General features: G+C 42.3%; 1 protein-coding gene across 5 annotated transcripts; it reads left to right on the forward strand.

The window, feature by feature from the left end:
• Positions 1-6,120: 6,120 nt before the first annotated feature.
• Positions 6,121-15,955, forward strand: LOC131342242 (keratin-associated protein 10-6-like). 5 transcript variants are annotated; one of them, XM_058372946.1, is made up of 5 exons: positions 6,121-10,743; positions 11,281-11,429; positions 11,543-11,737; positions 13,238-14,811; positions 14,924-15,955. In XM_058372946.1, exon 1 carries the CDS (start codon positions 9,396-9,398, stop codon positions 10,314-10,316), a length of 921 nt encoding a protein of 306 aa, XP_058228929.1. In that variant the 5' UTR covers positions 6,121-9,395; the 3' UTR covers positions 10,317-10,743; positions 11,281-11,429; positions 11,543-11,737; positions 13,238-14,811; positions 14,924-15,955. The 5 variants fall into 5 exon arrangements, with proteins under 5 accessions (XP_058228929.1, XP_058228925.1, XP_058228927.1 ...); XM_058372942.1 differs by having other exon boundaries at positions 13,238-15,955; XM_058372944.1 differs by lacking the exon at positions 11,543-11,737 and having other exon boundaries at positions 13,238-15,955.
• Positions 15,956-21,510: the final 5,555 nt, after the last annotated feature.

The raw sequence follows: 21,510 nt of genomic DNA on the forward strand, positions 1-21,510 counted from the left end.
ACCAGAAGATTGGAGTTCAAGCCCCAGCACTGCTAAGCTGCCACCATTGGGTGCTTGAGCAAGGCCCTTAACCCACCCTGCTCTACACCCTGACCACAACCCTCCAAGGGTGGGATATGTGAAGAAAGAATTTCACTGGGCAGTAATGTGACAGATAAAGACAACTTAAATTAGATTAACATTTATTACTTAGTTCAAGGGTTCTTTAGAGAGCTGCTGGATAATTAAGCGTTTTTTTTTTGCTTCAGCTTTCTAATAGGGTTCTGCAGGGATCTCTAGAGGAGAGGGAAACTGTTGCAGGGTTCTTCATTGAACCTCATTTCTCCAGAAGAACATGTTTTATCAGTTTACAAATTAAAGAGATGTTATTGTGTGTGTGTGTGTGTGTTTGAACCTTTAGATCTGTCTCCTGTCCTTACCGGCTCTAAGTTTTTCACTTCAGATACACAGTCTGATATTTGGAGAGAATGTGATATGATAAACATCTGTACATCAGAACATGGTTCGAATTTCTCCTTAAGCGTTCTGATCCAAACGACTCGAGCGTAAACACAGAGATCAGGACCGCATGAGGGAAAACACTGCGGTTCTGACACCACATACACTACACACACACTTTTTTTTTTCTCCCAGTTTGCCCAAAGGAAAGACATCTGTCAGGCTGTGAGGTCTCGATGGAGCTAATGGACGGATAACAGAGCTCCAGCATGAATAAGAGCCATTGATTCTCCATAATCCAGACGGATTTATTCCCCTCTATACATCTGAGAGCCGGTTGTGAGCGGGAGGTGTGGTGTGTGTGTGTGTGTGTGTGTCAGACCCGGTGGTCTCGGAAGGCGGCCGGCTGGTGTCTCGAGCGGAGAAACAAAACATTTGAGTTTGTTGAGAATAAAACCCACACACTCGAGCTTGGGCACAGCGACGCGTTATACACTCGCCCTCCAACATCATGATTTGATTTTTGCTTCAAAGTTATGTGATTAGTCACAATACGGAATGATTCGCTCGTTACACGGCCTGGATTCTGACTGGTCGGAATTTTCCACAACAGCAACTCTGACAGCAGGGCAGGTTTACGTGTATTACGTGTTCTGATACGTTACCGTCCCCATACCCACAATCATTCACAAGGACGTGGACGAGGTTAGCTCTGCTGATAATGAACAGATATGTGTTTAAACGTGTGTTCCAGGTGTTTCATGTGTTTCTGTAAGGAATCCTTTCACGTAAGGAGTCTTCAGTTTCGGTGCTGAAAGCTGTGAGATTTCCGTCTTCTCCTTCGATGTTCGGCATTTTGCCGCATGACTCTATCTACCGAGCCGTTTTCGTTCAGTGTTGTTCGGCTACGTCACCTGATACGAGGCTGAAGCGCTGTACATTTTCTGAGTGGATGTCTGTTGCTAAGCAACTAGCCGTAACATTCTAACATGGCATCGTTTCACTGCATCACCGCGATGGTGAGTTTACTCTGTAAAAGCTTTAGAGTTTTATAACCCCCGGGAAAACCGACGTTCTGCGTTACACATGTGAAACGTTCCTCTAGCCGGGGTTAAGATACCCATAAGGCCTTGCTGTGCTGTGGAGATACAGGAAATTAGACTTGCATGTCTGCTAAGCTTCAGATAAATATTTAAATAATGTGACAATCTATGCTCTATTTACAATAAAGAGTCTTTTGTTTGGAATATAAACAGCAGTTCAACAGCAGGCCATCGCCGCCGCATGCTCCAGGAAGATTAGTGGATTTGTTTAGGAGAACTCTGACTGTTCTTCTGCGAGCTCCTCCCCCTCCTCCTCCTCCTCCTCCTCCGACGGCGACGACGACAACAGAGTCGACTATGCGGCATTCTGAAAGGCAGCGGTGCTTCTACTGTTTCAGAAAAGAAAAGCCCACGCGCTGTTTGTTTTACCTGTTGCCATTGTGACCGAGTCGTCCATCGGCAGCAGGAGCGGCGCACACAGAAAGACGAGCAGCACACACCGATCCGTCTCACACTCTCGCACCGCATGCTGTTACAGAACCTGTCCGCTTTTGGTTTCCTCTCTCTTACTTTAAATTCCAGCATGTGTGTGCAAATAAATCAACCGAAATATTCCTTATTACATTTTTCCTTACAGCTTTGCCACGGTAACCTGAGACAGGGGTCAGAGTCTGTGCAATGAATCAGCATTAGCTAGCAAACGTAAATGTTTCATTGTAGAAAAGTGACCGAGAAGAGAGAAGCGGCTTTCGTATTATTTTATTACACGTGACGCCAACTGGTAGCGGTCAGTCTGCTGATTTTAATGTCCGCCTTAACGTTTTACGGCAAAACGGCACCAGATCGTCTGAGCAAAAAGACAGAAAAAGGAAAGTAATTTTTGCTCCACGTGCAAATAAATTTGCTCCAGTTAGCTAACAGAAAGGAGATGCAATTGTATGCATGTTGTATTTTTTTTTTTTTAATACAGACAGGAATAAATCTGCAGAGGTGCAGCAGCGTGCCAGAGCCTCCGACGCTGACAGCCATCATGAAGGTTTGTCCTCTCTGACTTGCAGAACCAGATCTGTGGGATGTGTCAGTGTCCTTTCTCCTGTCACCGTGGGTGAGGTTTGACACCAGTCTTGCAAAAAATGGTTTACACAGTAGGTTCAGTGTTTATATACTCGTGTGCATTACGGCCACAAAGAATCGGATTTAGCCAAAAAAAGAAAGAAAGACAGGAAAATATTGGCTGAGATTTGCGAGCATTTTGATGACACCACCGAAATACATGAGGTGATAATATTTCACTTCCTTCCATCAGGGCGAATATCAGCTTGAACTCACGACTAAACGTCGCTCATGCACGCTTTAAACGTGATCAAAAGTTCAGCATTTTATTTCTGATGTTATAAAAGCATCAGGATTGCACAAATGCACATGCAAATACATGCAAACGTTTTGCATAATTATGAGTTTTTTCGTGAATTATAAATGAATAAATAAGTAAATCTGATACAGCAATAGATTTTTTTGCACAAAAATATACATTTTAAAAATCCCTCATTTTTTAAAGGGATTAAAGGTTAAGCCGAGGTTTATAGAGGGTAAAAACAGACACGGAGGTCTCGGGATGGTGCAGAAATCTCGGCCTGCTGATATTCATGCGCTCTCTGAGCACCTACTCACGACAAGTACACAACAGCAACAAGGCCAAGTTATTGTGCAACACGTTGGCATTGTGCGAACCTCCGACTCGTGTGTGTGTGTGTGTATGTCACAGTCATAATGAGCTCTATTGTCTGCTGGTGCACGTGTGATTAGGGAGGGGGGGGAGTGGTATATATGGGGGGTATTGGGTGGGGTGATGGGGTTGGGGGGGTGCACATTCTCTTCACACACCTTCTCTGACTGGGATTTTGTAATTGCGGTCATTCGTAAAGCCCTAAAAGCCTTTAATGTGAGCACTACATGTGTTCCAAAAAAGGAGAAGAAGAACAAGAAAAAAAGAAAGGAAGAAAGAAATGGGTCAAACTGGAAAGTCAGGCTTTATGAAAGCAGAAAAAATGTGTGACTGCAAGGTTCTGATGAAAGACATCGGAGACATGCCCTTCCTGTGTCCTACCTTATCTCTCTTAAAGCAAAGGTAAACTTTTTAAAGCAAACGAAAGCGAAAATTTCATTAAAAACCTCAGATTCCGAATATTAAAGCGTCAGTATGCAATATTTACGAAAGGACTTATCAGCTTATCTGACTCGGCTTCTTGATGGCTATCGATTACGCAGATGAATCGAGAGAAAGGCCAGCCTCCGAATCTGCGTCCGGCTTCCTGTAATCAGCCTGGAAAAAAACTGCTGGGAAAAAAGAAAATCTGAGAGAAAATTAAAAAGAATTAAATGAATAAAATGTCATTTTTTCTCTTGTTACACAGACAGTTTATCAGCTACGACGTGTTTGGTCTGAAACGTTCGGTTTGGTTTATAAATATAAATTCGTATCGTAGCTAGCGAGTAATGGAATCTTGTAGCCACCAGTGTAGCATGGCGCAAGCCGCGAGTCTGAACCACAAATCAAATTATCAGGGTGAGTAACACAACAAAACCACACAATTAATACAAATGAAATACACAAGCAAGCAAACAAATAATTAAATAAATAAATAGATAGATTGATTGATAGTTAGATAAATAAATCCATAAATAAATACATAGATAGATAGATAGATAGATAGATAGAAAGATAGATAGATAGATAGATTAATTAATTAATTAATTAATTAATTAATTAATTAATTAATTAATTAATTAATTAATTAATTAGTTAGTTAGTTAATTAATCCATGCATAAATAAATAAATAATATTGATAGTAGTTACTAATACTACATATGTAAAATTCCGTGTTCCAAGTGACCAAATTCTCCTCAAAAAAGTCATCAATAAGGAAACAGGAAGTGAAGCTCAGGCGTGATGGAGACGCGATGGCGGAAATGCAACCATATGTTCCAGTTCCATTATGCCATCGCTAAGCTATAGCTACATTTCCTTCTAGCAAGCTACCACGCTAGTTTAATGTTCGTTACAAGTGCCTTAGCATGTTGGCAGGCCAGCTTGCTAGCTAGTTAGTTGGCCCCCAGAGAATGAACGTAGCAACCAGCTATAATTTGTGCTTATCGTCACTCTAACCTCTAACTCACTGTGTTTACAAATCTAATGATTCAATCAGTTGAGGCGTTGCTAAGGAAACCGTGTAACTGTGAAACAAAGGGCTAAGCGCGTCTTTTCTTATCTCCGCACTGTGCACTGTTCGGCGTGCGTGTGCAGGTGTTTGGCTAGCAAAAAAAAGTTGCTTAGAGCTGCTTTAAAGTGTCAGTAGTCAAGGCTCCTGCAGTGCTGGATGAAAATAACGAAGCTAATATTTATCTGTAATGGTGTTTGTGTGCGTGCATGTAGATGTGTGTGTGTGTGCATGTAAACGTGTGTGTGTGTTTGTGTGTGCATGTAAATGTGTGTGTGTGCATGTAAATATGTGTGTGTGTGTGTGTGTGTGTGAGAGAGAGAGAGAGAGAGACGTGTTTTACATGTGACATGTGTCAGCCAGTGGCTGTGTGTGTGTGTGGACGTCTGTTTTTCTGCGCAGTGCTCCTGCAGTGAACCGCATTCCTGAAGAGCAGCAAAGCAGTAACAGAGCAATGCATCACACACACACACACACACAGAGGCACGCACATAGCAGACAGCAGTACAGCACTCTGTCATAACTCATGATTAATGGGCGTTCCTCCATATTTCATGCCTTATAGAGTGGTTTTATAAGAGCACCTGCCAAACTGGACGAGAGGTTCGAAGAAAAAAGAAAAAATCTGTCAGAGTTAAAGTGCCTACAGGAGGAGTGTGTAAAACTTCAGATCAACATCGGGGCTAATTATATTTAAGTAGTAAATGATCGTGATGTTACACCCATTTCCTTTCAGCTGCATGACGTTCTGTATCTTCCACATTCACAGAGCAGAGACACACTGATCCGGCTCCTCGCTCCAGTTTACAGACCTGTCCACTTAATCAGCAGAGCTGCAGCGACACCAGACATCTCCAACAGGAAGACCTCTTTATTCATCGTAGTTGTCAGAAAACTCTGTTGGGAAAAAAGTAAATATTGGCAATAAGTTTTATGATTTGGAACAATTATTAAAAACCTAAGACGTATAAGATTATTCTTAATATGTTAATTCTAACTAACTGTATTTTATTATTATTAATAACAATAACAACAACAATAATAATAATAATAATAATAATAATAATAATAATAATAATAATAATAATAAACATTAAATTATTTGACAAAATAATAATAATAATAATAATAATAAATAATTATTTTACAAAATTCTAACTCAAAAACAAGGTAAGTATTTGATTTAAATATTTAAACTGTAGTTTATTTTTGATATGAAGAGAAATATATTTTCCAGTGTATGTTATTCTGAAATTAAACCAAGCTCCGCTAACTGCAGGAAAAGTAAAGTCTTCTTTTATTCCAGAAGTGTAAAAGCTCTTGAGGTTCAGATCCTCGACCAGTGATCAGCTCTGCCATTGATCAGCTCTGTTGTTGTGATCAGCTCTGTTGTGATCAGCTCTGTTGTTGTGATCAGCTCTGTTGTTGTGATCAGCTCTGTTGTGATCAGCTCTGTTGTGATCAGCTCTGTTGTTGTGATCAGCTCTGTTGTGATCAGCTCTGTTGTGATCAGCTCTGTTGTTGTGATCAGCTCTGTTGTTGTGATCAGCTCTGTTGTGATCAGCTCTGTTGTTGTGATCAGCTCTGTTGTTGTGATCAGCTCTGTTGTGATCAGCTCTGTTGTTGTGATCAGCTCTGTTGTTGTGATCAGCTCTGTTGTGATCAGCTCTGTTGTTGTGATCAGCTCTGTTGTTGTGATCAGCTCTGTTGTTGTGATCAACTCTGCTGGTGCTTAGCGCTTCTGGTGATTAGCTCTGCGGGTGATCAACTCTGCTGTTGATCAGCTCTTCTGGTAATCAGCTCTGCCAGTGATCAGCTCTGTCACAATAATCAGCTCTGCCGGTTATCAGGTAAGGCTGAGATCTTCTGTACCCCTGGAAATAAAGCAGTCTTTATTCTTCTCTTCGAATATTTCAAACACATTTCTACAAACATCTGTAAAGAAAAAAACATCTGTAAAAATGTTCTCTGCACTACCTTGGATTCTGATGATTGATCGAGTCGGATTCAGAAGTTTGAGCGAGTTGAATTTGGATGATTGAGCAAGTCGGATTCAGAAGTGTCAGCGAGTCGGATGATTGAGCGAGTCGGATTCAGAAGTTGGAGCGAGTCGGGTTCACAAATTTGAGCAAATTGGATACTGAGGTTTGAGCGAGTCGGATTGAGAAGTTTGAGCGAGTCGGATTCTGAGGTTTGAGTGAGTTAGATTTAGAAGTTTGAGTGAGTTGGATTCAGAAGTTTGAGCGAGTCGGGTTCAGAAATTTGAGCAAATTGGATTCTGAGGTTTGAGCGAGTCGGATTCTGAGGTTTGAGTGAGTCGGATTCTGAGGTTTGAGCGAGTCGGATTCTGAGGTTTGAGTGAGTCGGATTCTGAGGTTTGAGCAAGTAGGATTCTGAGGTTTGAGTGAGTCGAATTCTGAGGTTTGAGCAAGTAGGATTCTGAGGTTTGAGCGAGACGGATATGGATGTTTGAGCGGTCGGATATGGAAGATTGAGTGAGTCGGATTCAGATGATTGAGCGAGTCGGATTCAGAAATTTTAGTGAGTCGGATTCAGAAGTTTGAGTGAGTCTGATTCAGAAGTTTAAGCGAGTCGGTTCTGAGCTTTGAGTGAGTCAGATTTGGATGATTGAGCGAGTCAGATTCAGAAGTTTCAGCGAGTTGAATTCAGATGTTTGAGTGAGTCAGATTTGGATGATTGAGTGAGTCGGATTCAGAGGTTTGAGCGAGTCAGATTCGGAGGTTTGAGCCACTTCAGTGTTTTGGATTTGACCTGATGCAGAAAGTAATGGAGGGAAAGTAGGATGGTTTTGAAATTTAGTGAACAAAAGAAGCAAAGCAGAAATGAAATGAAGTGGCCCAGGGGCATAATCTCAATTATAATAACGTAATTAGGTCAGGCTATGAAACTGCTGGACAGTACAGAAACGTGACATCACATGACGTCACCCAGAGGCTCAAGAGACCGAGGAATGATGAGGTTCAGATTCCTGGTGCTGGTAGGAGCAGGTTTCTGGAGGATAATGAGTGATGTTCCAGAGGCTGGGAGGTGAGGAGATGCCGGAGTAAAGAGGAGGTTTTTGTGACAGGACAAAGTGGCGGGCGAGTCCGGGTAATCCTCACGTCACCGCCTGTTATCAAAAAAAATTTTTGAGTGCGAAGAAGTCAGATGGCTTTAAGATAAACACAGCGAGGCGGGAGTGCTGCGTGAGGCAGTCAGACCTCGAATACCACGCGCTCTCTGAGTCATACGCTGCGAGTGGGACGGAAATCCAAGGTGCAGCAAACATAAAACACCAGGTAGAGCCGAGGGATCCGGCGACTTCGGCCTCGGGAATTCCACAAGAGTTACCGGAAATCTGACATGAGCAAACGGGCGAGGATCCGGAGAGAACGAAAGGAAGGAAGAAAGGCGAGACCATGTCACTGTGTGTGTGTGTTTGGTGTGTGTGTGTTTGGTGTGTGTGTGTTTGAATGAGGCCACTGCCACACATACACACACACACACACACATTGACAGACAAACTGAGTCAGCAGCCACATTCCTGTGGAGTCAAGCACTAGCTTTACACCCATCCTCACACACACACACACACACACACAGTTTGTCTTACTATCCTTATAAGGACTTTCCACCATTGACATAATCGCTAACGCTTAGCTGCACCTACACCTAAACCTTAACCTTCACCTCATTCACATTCACCTTGAAAGGAGAACTTTCAGCTATTTATTTATTTTTATTTATTTATTTATTTATTTACTTTTTTTAAGGGGGGGGGGCAACCACATGCCCCCCCGACACACACATATATCAACCGAGATGCTCCTTTTTTTTAGCTTCTTATCTACTTTTTAGAATCTGTTCTGAGTTATTCAGGTGAAAAAATTTTATTATTATTTTTGTAATGAAAAAGTTAGCGCTAACGTAACTTTGCTAACATAGTGACCTACAAATCAATCCGGAGGAACAGTGACACGGACGGAGGGGAAAAAAAGGCAGATAAAAGGACAGATAAGGGAGTGTTGTTTTCTTCTTAGCAACCAAATGCTTGTCTGTGCATTCCCACAACATCACGCTCGATCCTTTTAATCTCGCTAATCCGGCTGTCAACGGCCTAATCTGCACCATAATCTCAGCTTAAGCCATTGTCTAATATATAAATACCCCAATACTCGGAGGATACACAAATAATGGCTGCTGGGAAAGACCACCCCTGTAAGAGTAGCCCTGTGAAATGGACCAATCGGGTGCCAGAGGGTTGTTTGTGAAAACGCTGGTCGTGGGCTTCAGGGTGCAGAGAGAAGCTGTGAGTCATGGCTGTGCATGCCGGCGCTGGAGAACGTCAGAACATGACGGGTAAAACCGCCGGCCTGCTAACAGCTCGGGGATGAGGGGGACGAGGACGAGGGGGATGAGGACAATTGAGGACAAAGTGGTTATTCTGAGAATTTTTCCACCATCATCAGGAGAGACGGGGTGAAGAGCATCGATGTGCAGAGACGTAAAATCAAACATACAGCAACGCCTCGGCTACTCGTGCAGCCAAATACACAGAGTCTGTTCTGAAAGATTCGCTGCCTGTCTATCTGTCTCTCTGTCTGTCTGTCTACCTGTCTGCCGCTCTGTCAGTCTGCATGTCTCTCTGTCTGTCTGTCTGCATGTCTGTGTGCCTGTCTCTTTCTCTCTGTCTCTATGTCCCTCTGTCTGCATGTCGCTCTGTCTGTCTGCATGTCTGTCTCTCTGTCTGCCTGTCTCTTTCTCTCAGTCTGTATGTCCCTCTGTCTGTATGTCTCTCTGTCTGCCTCTCTTTCTGTCTACCTGCCTGTCTGTCTCTCTCTCTCTGTCTGTCTGTATGTCTCTCTGTCTGTCTGTCTGCCTGTCTGTCGCTCTGTCTGCATGTCTGTATGTTTCTCTGTCTGCCTCTCTGTCTGTCTGCCTGCCTGTCTCTTTCTCTCTGTCTTTCTGTCTGCCTGCCTGTCTGACTCTCTCTGTCTGCATGTCTGTCTGTCTCTCTCTCTCTCTCTCTCTCTCTCTCTGTCTGTCTGTCTGTCTGCATGTCTGTCTCTCTGTCTGCATGTCTGTATGTCTCTCTGTCTGCCTGTCTCTTTCTCTCTGTCTTTCTGTCTGCCTGCCTGTCTGACTCTCACTGTCTGCATGTCTGTCTCTCTCTCGCTGTCTGCCTGTCTGTCTCTCTGCCTGTCTGTCTCTTTGTCTGCCTCTTTTTCTGTCTGCCTACCTGTCTGTCTCTCTCTCTCTTTCTGTCTGCATGTCTGTTTGCCTGCCTGTCTCTTTCTCTCTGTCTGTCTGCCTGTCTGTCTCTCTGTCTGCATGTCTGTATGTCTCCCTGTCTGCCTGTCTCTTTCTCTTTGTCTGTATGTCTCTCTGTCTGCCTTATTTTCTGTCTGCCTGCCTGTCTGTCTCTCTCTCTCTGTGTCTGCATGTCTGCCTCTCTGTCTGTCTGTCTCTCTGTCTGCCTCTTTCTCTCTGTCTGTCTGCATGTCTGCCTTTCTGTCCGTCTGTCTGCCTGTCTCCCTCTCTGTCTGTCTGCATGTTTGCCTCTCTGTCCGTCTGTCTGCCTGCCTCTCAGTCTGTCTGCATGTCTGCCTGGTGTAAATGCATGCATGCATCTGAGTTATATCATCTCTTTGTGTGTTTTTTACCCAGAAGCTGCTTGAGTAGGATTTTTTCTTCACCTGAGACACAAGAATCTACAGAATCTTTCATACTTTATCCTCAACACACTCAGAGGAGTGCACTAACATGATCACATAACTTCAGCAACACCTCTGATTGGCTAAAATCACTAAGGTTAACACATGCTCTCTCTCTCTCTCTCTCTCTCTCTCTCTCATTATTGTTTAAGGTTTATTGTTATGAACATAATGAAAGTCTTCTGGATGAGGTGTGAAGCACCATGACATGCTTTGTGGTGTATTTCCTGGTGAGATTTTCTCGTTATTGTCTCTCTCCCGATCCTCCCTCCACAGACTGAGACGCAGAACAGGAAGTGGGAGGCAGGACAGCAGCAGCTGACACAGAGGTGACTAAGAAAGGAGCAAATATTGAAAATGCAATGATGAAATAAGATTACATAATCGTCTAATCACAAAAGACTCCCCTGCAGGCCGTGTCACGTATCTCCACAGAGTGTCACAACACAGCGGCGTGTTCTTTACTGAAAATAAAAATAAATGGTTGTTTTTAGATGTGTGTCAGTAAGCATAAGAAAACACAACGGCTAGTCTTTGGGAGATATAAAATAAAATAAAGGTGTGACGACTTCAATTTCCGTCACTGATTCAATTGACTGCGTGTCTGAAATACAATTTTATAATTTTTAAGGAAGCTAAAATGCAAGAACGTGGTTTAAAAATCTAGGAGATTGGTGTCAGGCTTCTCTGTGTAGTCTGTCGGTTCTGTGTAATTACTTTTGAAACACTGATCACTGACCCGTTTCTTCCTATTTCCTGAAGTGTTTTGTCTTCCTTTCTTTCTCCTCTCACCGTCCCTCCCTCTTTTCCCGCCCTCCTTTCCTTCCTCCCTACATTTCTTTGCTCCACGCTCTTCTGAAAACCAGTAATTTTGCTGCTCGGTGTCAAAGGATTGATCCTGGACGTTTGCACCTGCGTGTGTATTATTGCCTGACTTGGCAAAGCTGACTAGAGAGCGTGAAAGTAATCTTTTTAATGAGACCTTCCTGATTGGGTTCAACACAAATGAAACTAGGTATTAGTACACTTTATACCCTTCTCTCCTTCTCTTCTTTCCACCACCGAGAAAAAAAAGCACGCCCTGTCTTTGTGTGTGTGTGTGTGTGTGTGTGTGTGACCTGAGTGCAGTAGGCTGGGTGCAGGTAGAAGTGTGATTAACCCAGATGCAGGTGTTTTGTAAGCGGAGCGACGCACCTGAACCACATCCTCCTGCTTATTTTAGCTTCGCCGCTACAAACCAGCCTGGCTCTTCACACGCAACCCTCTACGGAGCCTCATGTGACTCTCACTCACACTGAAACAGGTAGATCAGCGTGAGGACAGGTGAGGGCCATCCCAGATTACATTACTGACAGCTGAAGGGAAGATCGTAAACCAACACGGGGTTTCTCTTAATAAATCAAGACTAGGAATAAAACTCTTTGAGTTTTGAGTTTTATCCCTGTGGTGGATTTTTCTTACTTAGTTAGTATTTATTTAGTAGTTTATCCCATAGCAACCCTGACCAGTGTAAATCATTCACTGAAGATAGGCGTGTTGAAGACCGTCACAATACATAATAATATAATATAGTATATATAATATAATAGTATAATAATATATTTCCACAGTGAGAAATGAATAATGATCGAATTTTTTTATTGGAATAGAATTTAATTTATTTATAAGACACATTAAGGAGAATAAAAGCGTTTAGGCCGGGATGATTGTACGTGTGTGTTTGCTGGACATTGAGAAATATATTTATTCTGAATTATTTGTGATCGTGTTGCTTGTTTGTGGTGCAGAAGTTCTAAGCTGTTATGGAACATTTTCTAACCTATTATTGTTCAAGAACTTTAGATCCGCTGCCTGATCCTCACCATGTGGTGTAAATGTGCTGTCCAGTTTGAGTGATGGTCATTCACCCCCTGATGTGATATTAGTGTTTCAAGTTATTTACATTTACAGCATTTAGCAGATCCTTATCCAGAGCGACTTACATTTTTACTTTACATTTTTTAAACTGAGGGCTAAGGGCCTTGCTCAGGGGCCCAGCAGTGGCAGCTTGGTGGACCTGGGATTCAAACTCACAACCTTTGTTTTATAACCATGTAGACCTAGCTCCCACGCCCACTGTGAAGATGGGAAATCGTGTGCAATAAGCCCGGTTGCAGGAGTCTGAAGCCTGGTTAAACGTGGGAAGGATAATTATAGTGAGAGGTCAAAACGTGACCTAAAGAAAAAAAAGGTATAAGAAGTTGATACCTATCTGTGTTGGTCAGATCGTCTGCAGCGATCTGTCGGTTCTCAGTAAAGTCTCACTTTTTGGCATCCTCAAAGTTTTTATTTTATTTTTTTAGTAGCAAGGCTTTCTACAACACAGTGTGCCACTCTGACATCACAATCCCACGCTGGTCCAACAGCAGGAACATTTTGAACGCTCTCTGATGAGTGACAACGATCAGGTTTCAGTGGCAGCTAAAGACAAAAGGAGGTGGAGCTTCATTTCTCACTCACTTTTCATTTTCACTGCGACTCCCACATTTCATATTAATGAGAAATTTGACTTAGCAGATAGTTTAGCAGCGTCCGATGGCGGCGTGCGTGAGGGCAGTTTTAACGTGAAAGCTTGAGATTCTGATCTGATTCAGCAGAGTGTACAGAGACCTGGACAGACTAAAAGAGTAAAGCGCCGCCGCATCGGGGTTGTTTTTGGGGGTTTTTTTACATAATAATGGAACTCAGAGGCGAAATTAGAGAAAAATCTCTTTGGAAATTTTGCTGATGTTCAATATAAAAACTCATCACTTCATAATAATTTTTTTTTACTCCCTGATACAGGATCCCTGATGTACATCACAGCTCGCTAGCATTACAAGAGCTGGATGGCTGTACAGCGTGACAGAGGCACCGACTGCTATTGTCATCCTCAGCTGCACAGTCATGCAATGTGGAATTTCCTGTCAGATGGCCATTGTAGCGTAAAGAACCTGGAGTGTCAAAAGAAGCAGCTTGAGTCATCTTTCACTACAGAGCCAAAAAGGGTACGCTTCAGCAAGAGCCGCCTGTCGTGCCAGAAGTGAGCAGGACTGATTCGTTTTGCAAGCCTATTAACATATCCATTACAGGAAATTGCATCATTATCTTCCTTCCATCGCAGGTGTATAAAATCGTTGAAAAAGCAAGCGCTTACAAGACAAATGCAAATTTCACCCAGAAACCAGAGTGCAATAAATAAATCTGCGTTTCAACTTTGAAAGCCGATCTTCATGTGTCATCCATCAGCGTCGCTTCTTTACCTTTCCCTTCCTGTCATTCTTTTCCCCCTGACCCGCTCTCATGTTTCTTTTCATCTTTGCTTTCTCTTCCTCTCTTCCTTCCTTCGCCCACACAGCTGCCCCTGGGCCTGTGACACCAAAAATAACGGAAAAGAGAAGAAATCTCTGTAGGTCAAGTACTGTTTAGTTAATTAAAGGGGTTTGGAGAAGCGAGATGAGGGAGATCTGGCTTCGTCTGAGAGACGCCACTGCGAAATCTTGCAACATACTTCGCTTAGTTGTAATCCTTATTTCATTTTACAAGCTGGTGAAGGACAGCCTTCCTCTTACATAAGCAATCATCTCAGTGTCTTAGCAAAATCCACCTCTTTTTTTCTCTTATTTCTTTCCTTTAGCTCAATATCAATAGTTGTGCTAATAATATTCATCAAAATATACTAACCTTCTCGCTAATTACCGGTTTATATATATGACTGCTAATTAGCCACGCCTAGAAAAAGATCTGAATCATTGGACGTGCCCAACTCACCCAGGGAGATATCATGACAATTCCTGCTTTGTCTGACATTCAGTCAGCTTTGCAGAATCACGCCCATTGTTCTTGCAGTATTTATTCTGCAGTTAGATGAGGATGGTGCTTTAGTGTAAAAATTTGCATTTGCATGCCGTGGCCCGTGACTAATCTTGCACCTGGGAGTGAGATAATTGCATGCACAGTCATTGTCCCCTTGAGGCCACCTGAAGGCTAAGAATCAGAACGGACGTAACAAGTGATACCAGCTTTAAACAGATTCAGACCTGCTGCCCTGGAGAGCTGACACAGACCAAGGTGAAGACCAGCTCCTGCTCCTGGACACAGGATCACTCCGTCCTCTTCTTCTACCACCCTGAATGGATCCATTCAGAACAATTCCACAGGTTAAATAAACAGGCTTAGACTTAGACTAGAGAGAGAGAAAGAGAGAGAGAGGAAGCAAAACAGGTGCTGATTTTAATTCTAAAGTGTGTTTCAATGGGAAATGGAAAAATTCACACAATCCTGACATCTGGAAACAAATTCTTTCATCTGTTAAGAACGAATTTTTTTGCCGATCTCTTGCCGATCATCCCGTGAAGCATACTGGTGGTAGCATCATGGTGAGAGTTCCGCTTTATCTCTTAGTATTTTTATTTAAATAATAGGTTCGGTGGGATGTTAAATGTTTTTAAAAAAAATATATACCTGAATCGTGATTAAATCCTTTTGCAGAACTGTGTCCTGGAAGTGATTTGGTAAGTGTGTGTACAGGTGTGTTTTCAGGTCTTCCAGAACCAGGTGTATAAACTGCACTGACACGTGACACTTTAATTACACACATTTCAATTCCATTCAACTATTATATGACTTCTGAGGGCAACTGGTTGCACTAGAACAAGTGGGGGGGTTGAATACTTGTGCAGTAACTACTTAGAACTTTCTTCACTGGTAAATAAATGTGCTAATCAAATTCATTTTCAATATTTTGGACGATTTTTGATGTATTGTCCAAGTTTCAGTTACAGGATATAATATAAAAATGTAGAAAGCCATAGTATCGACAACAATGGGCACATGAGCATCAGAACTGGACCACGGAGCAATGGAAGAAGGTGGCCTGGTCTGATTAATCATGTTTATTTTACATCACGTTTCTTACCTGTGGAACACATGGCACCAGGATGCACTATGGGAAGAAGGCGAGCCGGTGGAGGCAGGGTCATGCTTTAGGCAATGTTCTGCTGGGAAACCTACCTAAGCACTGTTCCACACCATGTACACCCTTTCATGGAAACTGATGGTATTCCCCGAAGGCTGTGGCCTCTTTCAGCAGGATAGTGCGCCGTGCCACAAAACAAAAATGGTTCAGGAATGGTTTGATGACCAGTTTGAGGTGTTGACTCCACCTCCAAATTCCCCAGATCTCAATCCAATCCAGAATCTGTGTGATGTGCTGGACAAACAAGTCTGATCCATGGAGGCCCCACCTCACAACTTAGAGGACTTAAAGGATCTGCTGCTGACATCTTGGAGCATCTCCAGATACCACAGCACACCTTCAGGGATCTAGTGGAGTTCATGCCTCGACGGGTCTGGGCTGTTTTGGCAGCAAAAAGGGGCACCGACACAATATTAGGCAGGTGGTCATAATGTTATGGCTGATCGGTGTGTATCAGTCAGTAAGGAGACGTCAATTAAACAAACTGTTATTAACAAAATGTGCCTATTAATAATATTTGACTACTTTTGTTTGCTTAAGGGAAATAAAGGAAAAATCAATGCAACATCACACTCTGAATGTCTTTTTTGAAATTTATTGATCTTTTATTCTTAGAGTGAGTAAACCTTTAGCACTCTCTGCTCAGAAATTCGGGAATATTGGCCAGAGACCTTGCTGCTCTGCCCACTCATGCTCTTATATAAGCCTGACCTGGTAAAATTCCACAAAACACACATATACACGCATGCACACACACACACACACACACCATGGCGACAACAATTTGGTACTGTTCGTGAGCAGCCGCCCACTTCATGGATGTTTGTCCAGCTGCTCACCCATAGACTACATGATCCAGTGTATATGAGTGTTCAGTGACTCTGTGTGTGTGTGTGTGTGTGTGTGTGTGTTATAAGTTACACATTTCCAGGAATGACCACCTGCTGAGGTTAATGACATGGTCTAAACCACTGCCCCGAGCCCACAGTGTCAGTTTCATTGTTCTTTCACCCTTTTTACGACTCCGCAGTTCCAGTTAAATTCCCAGGACACAGCAAATGCTGCTTAGACAAAAAAATAATAAATAAATAAATAAATAAATAATAAATTAGGCGAATTTGCATCCCGCTCCAAATCTCTCTGCGCTTTGATTAGTAGTCCTCCAGCTATAATTATCAGCATCTGCACCTTTGTTCATGTTGGTTTGTTTTTTGTATTTTATAAAGCAATATGACTAATATGAAAATACAGTGTGGGTGGCATTTATTTATTTTGTTGGCATGGTTCGAATCTTTTTGTCACCTTAGACGGAAGCATCAATGAAACACAATACAGTGTTTTCTGAATCATTTTTCTGTGCTAATGGGTGTGGCCTCTCAGTATTTGGCTCCATCCGTCCTGCCCTCGGTGCTGACCAGTTTCTCGGTCCCTGCTGATGAACTGCATGATGCTACCACCACCGTGCTTGATGTATTCTCAGAGTAATGAGCTTTAGGGGGTTTCTGAGATGTGGATCAGCTTCTTCAGAGTTAAGCTTGGCCTTCAGGTTTCTTTTTCTGACTTCCTAATATTTGTTGCTCAAGTGGTTAAATATCTGGGTTGTTGAAGAGAAGGTTGGAATTTAAGCCCCAGCATCACCAAGCTGCCATTGTTGGGCCCTTGAGCAAGGCTCTTAACCCTTTCTGCTCCAGGGGTGCTGTATCATAACTACCTCTGCACACTGACCCCAACTTCCTTAGCTGCAAAGAAAAGAATTTCACTGTGCTGTAATGTATGTGTGGTGAATAAAGCCTTCTTCTTCTTTTTTGTTTTTGGTTCATAGCCTCCTCTGGGAAGAGACTGATCTTTCTGCAGGAGTTTATGATGCTCTCTGTATAGGTATTTCCTCTAACACACTCTGGGACCTTCCAGGAACATGTTCATTTATACAAGAGATCACATGACACTCTTAATTGCTCACAGTTGGACTCCATTCAACTTATTGTATGACTTCTGAAGGCAACTGGTTGCACCAGATTTAATTAAGGGGTTTCACAATAATTGTGGTGGGGGGTGGGGGATTACTTACGCAATCACAACTTTTATTACTTTTAGTTGGGAGTCATTTTTACAAATTAGATTGATTTCAGCATCAGTAATATATCAGTGTTATGGTATTGTGTCGATTCATGACATCTTGCCGGATGACCTTCCTGACACAGTTCCTCCCATTTTTTATCCAGGCTTGAGACCAGTATTGAGAGTGCACTGACTTGTGCAACCCCACCAGTGAGAGTCATTCGCAATCCTTAGCCTCTAAACCACCAGGGAACTGATTCATGATGTTTAATCCCAATATTAAGTCCATTTCAGTGTAACACTTCCAACTGTGGTAAAGTAGGGGGGTGAATACTTTTGCAACTGGAAGAGACCGCAGTGCTGCATGTGAAGGGCTCATGAGCTACGTATAAACTAAGCTCAAATATCCAAGATGGCAGAAATGGAGATAACATCCGGCCCAGTTCAGCAACTTTGGCCCAAGGGTTTAAATACAATTTGTCTATTTGGCCTCTGTGGTTTCAATACAATTTGTTCCAGCTGTTTGACTTTTATTATATACACACACATGCTACGGGGTCAGAGTTTCTGTGTATTTGTTAATTTTTTATTCTACCTGTTGGTTCCCCTCCCAGCGCTTCCGGCAGTCTTCTGTCACTCAGTGTTACCGCACCAGTTAAATTACAGAGGTCATATTTTAGGAGTGGATGACAGCTCGACTTGATGTCTGATTGAAAAAAAAAACAACAACTCCTGAACGAAGTACATTTCCTAGACTAAAAGTGTGTGGGTGCGTGCGAACTGCATACACCCATGGTTACACACAGTCCTTGTCAACTAGAAGAACAGGTTGGGCAGCTGGAGATAAAGGGGGTGAGCAGGAAGTGAGGATGTGTCGTGTGTTTAACCTTATGAGGCAGGCTAAGCCAATACATACAACCATCATTAACACTCCCTTACCTCGCTTTCACGCTCACGCACTGTGCATGGAAGCTGATAAAGAGCCCTATGGTGACGGATACAGCTCACAATCTATTAGCTAAGTGAAATGCATTGAGGAATCTTTTTAATTCTGCCGCTAAGAGTGCAAATTCTTGCGGAGCTGCATGTTTGCAGAGCACACACTTTGCCCTGTTTGGACGACATCACACAGGCGTGCAGATGAAGACAGATGGTGATATGAGGCAAGGAAGATTATCAGAGAGGCAGAAAGCGGGAGAACGAATGAGAGAGGGTGGTGAGGGGGCTAGTTAATAATTTGTCCATGGTGGTAGTCAGTACGGCCAGCACGCTAAAACAAGGGGTCTAGTGTTCTTTTTTGGGCTGCTGATGAAGATTCGAGCGAGGCAGATCCAGCCTTTCTCAGAGAAGAGAGAACTTAGGAAGCGCTCTATAAAATGTTAATGGACCTCTTTGAGGATGCACGAGTGAAAGATTCCGCCGCAGAGGTTTGCGTAGTCCGACACTGACCGGTTTAAAATCGACCGAAAACAAAGACGCACGCTGAATTCTTCAAAAAATGTGGCTGTGCAACTTAAACTTGATCTCATACTCCGCAGTTTGATAGCTAGCTTAACTTAATATGCGTGCAAAATTATAATATGAAAAACTCACTTCAAATGTGGGCTAATTAACACGAGTGATAATCTGAATGTGGCCTGTTCTCGGAAATCAAGTGAATTCATCTGTATTATCAGCTGTACAAACATGCCCTGACTACACAGCATACCCAGCCGCTGACCCGAAGGCCATCAACATCCGCCCACGCACTGAGCTAACAGTTGGGTTGCAACAACGCTGCAAGACCAAAATGTGCTAAACCCTAAACTGCTCATCGCTTCAGCGCATGCTAGTTAAAGTAGTAAAGACTGCTAGCATGTTAGGATCCTGTGCATGAGCCAGGACACAATAGGTGAAAAAAAACCTGCATTAAAGCATCCTTTCTTTCACAGCAGGGTTGAAGGTTGATCCTAAAATAAACATCTGCCATCTAGTGGTAGCAGGAGGAATCAAAATGTCACTGAAGATACCTGAAAATTAAGGCAGCTTTTTAAATGACATGTGTTATATTTAATATGTTTTGCATAATCAAGCAGAGCTGTCCTGCAAGAACATGTGAGAAAGGTGTAACAATAACTTATATACCGTGTTTATCAAATACATCTGCATTGTACATGTCCCTGCTGCAGGGAATCTGACCATCTGTAAGTGTGTGTGTGTGTGTGTGTCTTATAAAGCTTTTCATCAAGTAAGACTTGCCACATGGGTTTAACATTCCAACAAGGGGGAAAAAAAACAGATCATAATCTGGAGCATAACACGAACCGAGCTGCATGTTGCAATGCCACTTTCAGTAAAAAAAAAAAAAAGTGCACACATGCTTGCTCAGGCCTACGCCCACAGACACACACACACACGCACGCATGCATGCACACACACACACGTATGCACACACACACACACACACACAGAGAGGACGGCTTTTAGTTGACTTTCCCACCCACACACAGGGCAGCACACTGTACACTTGGACACAATGTACAAAAACAGGTACATTACTGCACACTCACTTTGTGTGTGTGTGTGTGTGTGTGTGTGTGCGTTTAGATAAACTGATAAGAATACCGAATCGATCTTGTTTCACAAAAGTTGCAGAACTTTACCAGGATTAAATAGTGAAAGGTGGTGTTCATGAATAAATTATTAATTAGCATTTCTTGGCAAATTGCTGTGATATAAGCAGAATAAAACACTTCCAGGAACTGATTTATCCTGTTACAGGTTGTGGGAGATCCGGAGCTTATCCCAGGAATTCTGGGTGTGAAGCCGGACTACACGATGGATGGAATGTCAGATCTCAGGGCACCACGCATACACACATTCACATCTAGCTGCACTTTATCTTAGCCAATTCCCCTTGTATTTTTATCAGAAGTAGATTAAAAAAAACCCGGAGGAAACCCACACAAATACGGGAAGAACATGGACAGAAAGTCCACTCAGAGGTGACAACTCAAGGAAATATTACCAGTTAGTCCATCAAAACTTATTCAAAGTACTCAGATTTGATCTGTGGGAGTGATTTATTAAATCCAGTCCATATCTGAACACTTTGTATTAAACAAATATCAGATATAAAGTAAATAAATGTTGTGTAAACTTGTATTTACTCTTTGTATTCTTTGTTGATATGACAGATACACATCCTGAGGCAAAATTCGTCATCTTTTCTATGCAGAACCTCAATTCATATCGATCAGTTCAGATATTCTCGTACTCTGACTGCCCCCTGTTGAGGAAAAACGGGAGGTTCACATGGACTTATAAGAGGAAAATGCAATTCAGTCCAGGACAGAGCCGGTGTGTGGCTATTAAGGGGTCTGAGGTAACAGGTGGGGGTGGGGGGGGCTGTTAATTAGAACAGTTAGGATCAATTTAAATTTAATGCAAGCCGGAAGTGGACAATCAAGGATCACGATGCCCGAGCAAGCTGGAGTGAAGATATGGAGAAGTAGGAAAAGATTAGAAGCAGAAATGCAGAAAAAAATGAGACATTACAAATAAGTAAAAACATAATAAAATACATAATAATAGAAAAAATACATAAGTGTTAATACATAAGTAGATAATAATAGAAAATACTATTATATTGTTTCTACAGTCAAAAGTAGCATGCTTAAAGGTGCCATTATTTGTTTTCCCTTACTTATAAATATCCTGGAAAATTTGTAGAACATGTACAAATAATAAATATATAGATATAATAGATAGATAGATAGATAGATAGATAGATAGATAGATAGATAGATAGATAGATAGATAGATAGATAGATAGATAGATAGAATAAAAAATAAGTAAATAATGCATTATATTGGCATGAGAATACAGTTCAGAAAAAATTCTAGTCCAGAGTACTTGTTTGTGTTAGGACACGCCTTCGGTCAGTCATTTTATAGACAGCCTGCTCTATGGACAACCATAGACCCTGGGGGCGGAACTACATGAATTCTTTTTTTTAAAAAATATGAGGAAAATTGTGATGACCAGGATGACAGAGATCAG

The sequence above is a fragment of the Hemibagrus wyckioides genome, linkage group LG21 (assembly GCF_019097595.1).
Source record: "Hemibagrus wyckioides isolate EC202008001 linkage group LG21, SWU_Hwy_1.0, whole genome shotgun sequence".
NCBI lineage: Eukaryota > Metazoa > Chordata > Actinopteri > Siluriformes > Bagridae > Hemibagrus > Hemibagrus wyckioides.